The following is an 8054-nucleotide window of genomic DNA, read 5'->3' as shown; positions in this document are numbered from 1 at the left end:
ACAGTCATTCTAACTCTAGAGGAAGCAGAGTAATTATGAGAAAGGAGAGGGTTGTAAAATTGAATAATGTAGAAATCCTGGAGGCCATTACCCTGGCCCAAATCCGCGCACCGGTCATGATTTTTTCCTTTTTTGTAATACGAATTTGAACGAGAAAACGAAAAGCGCCGAAAAAGTAGACAGGATAAATAGGCAATCCGATTCAAATTCCATCGATGGTGAGAATAAAATCAATTCCCCCCATTTTATCCAACATATAAGTTGTGGGTTTTTGAATTCGACCTTTTAATTTTCATTTTTTGATGTTTTTAGGCTGATTCTATGGAAGAACTAGAACCCCTTTTCGATTATAGGCGCGTTCAGCCCTTCAACGTCGTCATTGTTGATGGTATGCTCTTTTTCTCGGTCTCTCTTTTATTTTTTGGGCTGTTATTCTTTGTTGACTGATTTTGTTTTATTACTTTCATTCTGAATTAATAGATGATCCTTTGGACGCTCCCCCAGTGGGTTGTAAGAAAAAGCGAAAAACAGCTGATTCTGCTGTAAGTTTCTAGTCTTTTATCGAACTTTAGGTGTTCAAGATTGGTTCTTTCTGTACTCGTGAATTATTGATTGAATTAAATATACTCTGAGGTGGGTTTTTTATGGTAATTTTGAATTGGATAGGTTGAAGAGAATGATAATAAGGGGAAAGTGGTTCAAGTAATTGATTGTGATGAAAATGAAGAGGAAGAAGAAGAAGAAGAAGAAGACTGGTTGCCTCCTCCACCTAAAATGACCAATGATACATCAAAGCTTAATGAAGATTCTACCATAAAGGAGCTGAGGTAGTTTTCTATCTTCTTGTGCTCTTGTATTCTTTTCTTGATATATTTCTTGTTTAGCCTGTGTAATTTCAATGTTTGTCAATTCTCGTGAAAGCTTTGGAGGTTTCTCTTAAAGAATGCTTTAATTTAATTGTCATGAAAAGTTCAGGTTTTTGCTTATCAGAATATTTCTGGTTAGGGAGCCATGGTCTTGCTATAAGTAGTTCTTACTTTTAAATTTGGTAGGTAATGAATTTATCCTTCAGTAGTCGTGATGGCTGCCTATTAATGTTGTTTAGTAATTTATTTGCTAATCAGAAAATGAGATTGTATGGTTATTTTGAATGTCAAAGCTGAAGCAGAGGAAGATATCAAATGTAGTGGACTAACAGAAGGAAAATCTCCAATTGTGTTCAACAATTAAGTTATCCTGTTATTTTGCTGTCTTTGGGTTTCTAATAGTATGTGATTTTTTTACTTGTAGGCTGAAAAGGCAGGAATTGGCTTCGCTAGCCCAATCAGCAAAGGATGCATTGAAAGCTGTTGAGGAATCTGTGAGACAAGAGTTTGCTGCTGCAGAATCTATGAAAAGCCACCTTAATGCATCATCACAATCTCCTACAAGAGGTATTGCAGAACAGCCATCAGATACTTGCCAGGACAGAGCAAAGATAGTAATTACGATCCAGGACAAGGATGGACCCAAGCAATTTAGAGTTTTCATGGTATTCAATCGCTTGCAATTGTTTTGCAGTACAAGTTTTTGAAATTCATTAGCCTGGTAACACATAGATATGGTGATATATGACTAGATAAGATCTGAAAGATTTTGTATGTCTGGACTTTAACCTACTTGGGAGCTCAACTGTTGAGCATAAGTATAAAGAAGAAAAATCAGTTCTATGTTATTTATTCCTAAAAATTGGAATTTTGGAAATTGCTAAGTCTCTGGATAACAGGTAAAAGTACTTTTATACTTGAGAATTTCTGAAAAGTAAATTCAGTAACAGCTCCAGTTTCAATTAGGAATATCAAGTAGATCAATCTTTGTTGCAGGCAAGAAACTCTTTCACAATATAGCAGAACTGCTAAATCTTAGTTCGGCCAACCATCCTGGGTGGGATCTACCTTATCTATCACTAACTTAGGCCTTGCACTCAGTATGGAAAATCTCTTCAATCCTCAAGATCATGTCCTGCTTGATTGTCTACTGCTTCTTTTTTCCTTTCATCTTTTGGTGCAGTAGTATGGTCCTTTCAGAAGTACAACTTATATGGAAGAATGTCTAGCCCTTCACAAACTTGGGTGTCAAAAGGCTTCTTTTGGAATGTCAATGATGGCAAACAACTGTAAAATATTCTCTGCTATGATATCCAATAGAACTTGCTTGTTCATGATTTGTAATCAAGAATCTCTTCATTTTTGTAGGATGATAAATTTGAGAGACTCTTCAAGATGTATGCTGAAAAGGTCAAGCTTGATTTGCAGAATCTAGTTTTTTGTTTTGATGGAGATAAAATTAGTCCTACTGCCACCCCTGCTGGGCTTGAAATGGAGGAGAATGACATCATTGAGGTGTATGTGAAAAGAAAATGAGATAGGTAATTGTCTTTCACCAGATGCTCTAGTCTATCTATTTTAGCTTCATTATCAAGGGGGAAAACAAAAGGAGAGTTTATGGACAAAAATGATTGTTTTGAACAGACCTGAAACTGTTAAGTCTACATGAGAGAGCAATCACTATTGGAACTTGTAGGGGAAATGAGCTGTCTTTGGCTTGTCTCATGCAGCTACTGGAATATTATATCTGCTAATGCTTGGCTTGCTCATGTATAAAGCAAAATGCTATGCATATCCAGAAGCTGTCAAAATTTTTACCAGCTAGAGAAGTTAAACAGTTACTATAGATTCACAACGGCAATGAATACTTTCAGACCCATTGATATTACTAGTCAACCACCTTCGTGCCAGCATTAGTTGGTCATTTTGTTGGGATTTTACTTTTACAAGCGGAGGCAGGATTTACGTCCACACTGTTGCTATAATAATTATAGAAAGTTGGGAAAGCTGAAGTTTAGCTTCACCCAGTATGTCCCAGTTCAAGAATTGCTGCTATATCCTGCTGCAAAATGTGTTTGCTGATTTACGTGTTTGCGCATCTCTTAATAGAAGTTTGAAACAATCTGGATGGATTCCAAAGGTGAAAATAGCAAATTTGTAGAAATGACATAGAGCTCTCTCTGCAATTTCATGATGCTAAAGGTCTTCTTTTCTTTGCTTTACCTTCTTCCCAACAGTTACATTACAGACCAGAAAGCCCATCTTATCACTTTTGGACCTTTGTTACTGTTGACATCCTTGGTCTTAGCGACCACCAACTCTCCCCTTTTCCCTTCTTCCTCTTGCTTTTGTCATGAAATTCTAATCTTTCTTTTCCTATTTCAGGGTGGTGGCAGACTGACTTCGGTGTTGAAGACCTTTTTGCTTCATGGAACTTTCCTTTTGTCTGCAACTGTATAGTAAAGAATTTCTCTTAGGAAATGACTGAAATCTTAGAGAAAACTTTGATTGGCGAAGGTAGCTTTCAGAGGTTTGATTCTTTTGTTGTCAAACATCTCCACTATTTTGTTTGTTTCATCCTACTTGATGAAAGATTGTTGATCGCGTATCAGTTTCTAAGTGCAAATAAATTTAGACTTTTGGTTTGAGCATATGCAGCGCTAGTTCATTGACATGCAATATTGCAAGAGGAATGTTGTACTCTGTCTTCCTCCGTCGTCGCCAAACTTGATCCCATCACTTTGGGAAAGATATTGCTTCATTTTTTTTCTCGGTTATAGTGCATTTTGATGATAAACTTAATGTCCTGAAAGCCTCATCAATTTAGAGCTGCCGTTTGAGCAACGTTCTGAAAGCCTCATCAATATTTTCTGCTAGATTGTACTCCAATGATACAACTAACCAAACATGGGCCAATAGGAACATAGTAAACAGCTGAAAACAAAACGCTTAAAAACCCTCTTGTTTTAGTTAGCTTTTGATTCATTCAACTTTCGAATAAATTTCTACTTTTTTTTTTTTTGGAGCTTTTGTTTTCTGATTTTCAAACGTTTCAAACGAAGTTTCTCTTTCATGTTTCATCCCTTCGTTTCCTACAAACTACGAAGCATGATTTCTTTATCAAACCATTCCTCCTTCTGTCCCTCTCTCTATGGTAAGCATAATCTTTTTAGGCAACATCTGGCGGACGGTAAGGAGTTTGCCTGGCGGATGAGATTATAGACAAGATAAAAATGCACGATCGTGCGATTGATTTTTTGCTGATTTCAATCTAAATTGAAGTAAGTAACTGCTATTTCAGATTAAAACAAATTAAACTTCCTATGAACGTGTATGAAAATTTTCACTTTTGACCTCCTCTGCACCTTCTCTTGAAAGAGAGCCCCTACGGGTACATTCATAAACCATTGCCAGATGAACTAGTATAATGAACTATGAACATTCGAAAAGACAAAAACTGTGATTTAAAGGCAAGACAAGTGAAAAACCTTGAGCACTAAACAATAGTCAATATAATTAACTAAATAAACCTTTCAATATTTCATTCATCTGCGTGTTTATAATGTGCAGGTTATGATGATTCAATTGATCAAACCAAATCTACAATCTTTATACTTTATGTTCGGTTTGTAAACAGTACTCCGATTGTTACCTAAAAGAACTTGTCATAATCTGCAATACAATTCTTTTAGCTATACACAACTTTCAAGTACTTGACTACATGTGGAATCTGTACCGTACGCTCCAACTTTGTTCCTCATGCAATCAAGTGCAATACAATTCTTTTAGCTATTCCCATCAATCACCATTGGATTATCTCCCAACTGATAGGAGACGTCTGCTCAGTGCTCTGCAGATAAACAGCTGCAATCTTCATCCATATCATCAATATCTTCTTCTTCAAGCACTCCATTACAATTATCATAATCATAATCATCATCATCATCGTTCAATCCGTTCACGAATGGATGGTGTAACAATGTTTTAGCCGACAGTCTACCCTTAACCATTCTTTTGAGACAACAGTTGAGAAAACTCTTGGCACTTTGGCACAGATTTCTTGGTTTTTTAGGAACTGCAGTCCCTTTACCAATCTTGTTCAAGGCACCCTCCTCATCCATCCCTTCATCCCATGCAGGCTTTCCAGTTAACATCTCCAGCAAAACACATCCAAGTGACCAGATATCACAAGGGGTTCCTTGCACACCATCCCTCACGGCCTCAGGCGACAGATACATAGGAGTGCCATTAAAGTAGCGCTCTAGTTTCCTCTTCTTGCTCTTCTGAACTCTTCTAGCAAGCCCGAAATCACAAATTTTCGCAATAAATTCTGTATTTGTTTTTCTTGATTTGGGCACAAGCAAGATATTTTCAGGTTTCAAATCACAATGTACGAAACCAACTTCGTGAATGTAAGTTAACCCTTTAAGAATAGATTTAGTAAAACATCTTACCTCGCGTAAGGGCAATCCCCTGTAGCCCGATTTCTTGATCCTATCTGCAAGCGTCCCACCAGAACCATACTCCAACAGCAAGTTGTAAACCATTCTGCCATCGCTGCCGATTGTTGTTTCATCGCCGACGCACTGAATGATATCCGGACAGCCACTGAGATAACTTAATACTTCTCTCTCCTTCTGAAGCGAACTTGAAACCGAAACCTCTGCTGATTTCACAGCCATGACCAACGGAAGGCACCTATAATGGATTGATGGATTCTTTGCAGTTGCCAGATATACAGAGCCAAAACTTCCTTTCCCTAGGATCGGACCTCTCCTCCATGCAACCCCATGTCCGTATGTATTCTCCATGACTCTTTGATGAACAGTTTCTTGAACTTGGTTGTCGGGTTCTTGATATCCCCGAATCCTTAGCTTCACTTTCATGACTCTTTAGGATACTTTTTAAGCTACGATTGCTTGCTGAAACCCTGAGTTGTTTTCCTCGACGAAGAAAGTAGAAAAAAACAGAAAAGATGGTATTTAGCTGCGTGGATCTTAGGTCAAGAACTAGAAGATGGTTTATATCTGCGGCAACAAGATTACGCAATAGGGTTCATTCCATCCCTGATGATGTATATAAGCGGAGGGTGGTCAGTGATTCCAAGGCAGTGGCCAACTTGAATAACGGTCAGGAAATTTTTTATCCTTCTACCTTCTCCTTTTCCTAGTCGAAATAGGTCGAAAATTATTTTGGGGATGAAGCTTATCTGTATATGATATGTTTAAATTTGATTTTCACCCCAAACAAATTAAAAAAGAAAAAAGAAAATCATCGACGCAATTGGCAATCGTTTTTCAAATTGTAAAACCCAAGTTTAGGCCTATGCATGGTCCTTTTAGATTCTGGCCCTTTTATTTGGCCATTTTGTTTTCCTATATATATGGCCAGAACATTACTCTCATTATGGTTTATACTTATATTTCTCTTGTAACAATTTTTTAAAGCCAATTTAAATTTCTTTTTTACGCATGCTACTCTTGTAACATATGCATATTAGACAATGAAATCATACGAATTTATGATTGCATGGGCAACTTTGAAAGCCTTGGGGGTATGGATTGATTACATTCAACAATCAGGAGGACAAAGCCGAAAACATGTAGTTTTAAGCGGAGTTTTTAAATAATTCTAACCTAAATAAGAATAAGTTTAAGCAATTGGTTAAAGTTAGGGATGCTAAGAAGTCAAATCGAATCCAAATATTAGTTTCTTTCAACTCAAACTCGATGAACATCTAATTTGGAGTTAGAGTTAGAGTTAGAGTTAGAGTTTGATAAAACTAAATCGAGACTCGAATCGATTAGGCCAAAATTCGATTCGACTCGACTCGTTTTCAGCAATATTATGCACTAATAGTGTAGTAATTTTTATTTACACTAACAGTTGGATATATGTCATATGTACATGATTTGAATTTAAAGTTTGAATTCATATTTTATAACATGATCTAAATCTACTAGTGGAAAAAAAAAATCATACATTGACAATATATAAAAAATTATCCTATTTTGTTATCTCAATTTGATATATTAACTATTGGACTCAACTCACGAAAGTAATTAGATTGTAATCCCAAATCAAGATTGAAGTCCAAAAATATCATTAAAGCCCGTCTCAATTCTCTTAGTTTTCCATTTTTATTCATTTTCTTTTTTCCTTCAGAACCTTTTCATATTTGTACTTCACATTTCAAATTACGACGCATTCCAAAGTCTTGCCATAGTTATTGAATTGCTGTTTGGTATGAATTTCATAATCATTATTATTATTATTACCATCAGTGTAATAAACTAGTTAATGGGAATGGATTTTGATGAAAACCAAATATTGTGTTAGTAGTAGGAATAGTTATAGTGTTATGTATTTTCTTTTTGCTTTCTCTCTCTCTCTCGCACTCACTCACCTTCTGTCTCTCTCGTTCCTAAGCCACGTATCCTCCACTACTAATGGCCAAGGTTTGTAAAATCGGGATCCTACGTAGGATCGATTTTAGTTTCACAGGAGCAAATATTAGTTTCTTTCAACTCGAACTCGATGAACATCTAATTTGGAAGTCCGACGTCAACTTATATACAATGTCTAGAGCTCAAGATTGGGCTCGAACTTATTGAAGTTGCAAATTGAGATAGAGAGTGAGGCCAATCTCAAGTCGAGTTGCTTGAGTTCAAATGACAAACATCCAATTTGTCCTAAGAGTACAGACCTTTAGGTACGTTAACAAGTATAAAAAATTAAAAATTTGTATATATAAAGCTTTTTCTTTTTAACCTTTACCCTTCCTTAATCCTCCCAACCCTACCTCCAAACCCGGCAATCAGGTTCGAATTTTGGTCTACTAGCTAGGTGAGGCATGAAAAACCCTTGACCAACATCTCCAACGGCTGTTGATTATATACATAATGTTTGACAAGCTTTCAAGTAGAATACTTTAGAGTTGAGTTCGACTCAATAACGGAGTATGATAAGTAAGAGCTCTAGATCGATTAAACTCAAGTCCACCGTTTGTTTGACTGTTGCCACCTCTAGTTAAAAACAATTAAACTACCCATATCATAGGAGAAAAAAACTGCATTGGCTTCTCAATATTCAAAACTAATGTCAAATCTTCCACTTGATGACTAATATATATATAGTTTAAGGGCGCTTTTTGGGGAAAAAAATTAAAAAAAAAAGATGCCTTTTGGG

The 8054-nt window shown here is 36.4% G+C and overlaps 1 protein-coding gene across 1 annotated transcript; it reads left to right on the top strand.

Annotated features, from left to right (window-relative positions):
• LOC113715603 (uncharacterized) lies at nt 1–3517 on the top strand. The gene is made up of 7 exons (XM_027239845.2): nt 1–218; nt 313–388; nt 481–542; nt 667–827; nt 1291–1531; nt 2235–2407; nt 3252–3517. The coding sequence occupies exons 1-6, from the start codon at nt 216–218 to the stop codon at nt 2400–2402; spliced, it is 711 nt and encodes a 236-aa protein (XP_027095646.1). The 5' UTR covers nt 1–215; the 3' UTR covers nt 2403–2407; nt 3252–3517.
• Nucleotides 3518–8054: the final 4537 nt, after the last annotated feature.

Source organism: Coffea arabica, chromosome 11c (assembly GCF_036785885.1).
Source record: "Coffea arabica cultivar ET-39 chromosome 11c, Coffea Arabica ET-39 HiFi, whole genome shotgun sequence".
Classification (NCBI taxonomy): Eukaryota; Viridiplantae; Streptophyta; class Magnoliopsida; order Gentianales; family Rubiaceae; genus Coffea; species Coffea arabica.
Note: the sequence above shows the minus strand (reverse complement) of the source record. Positions and strands in the feature narration are given on the sequence as shown.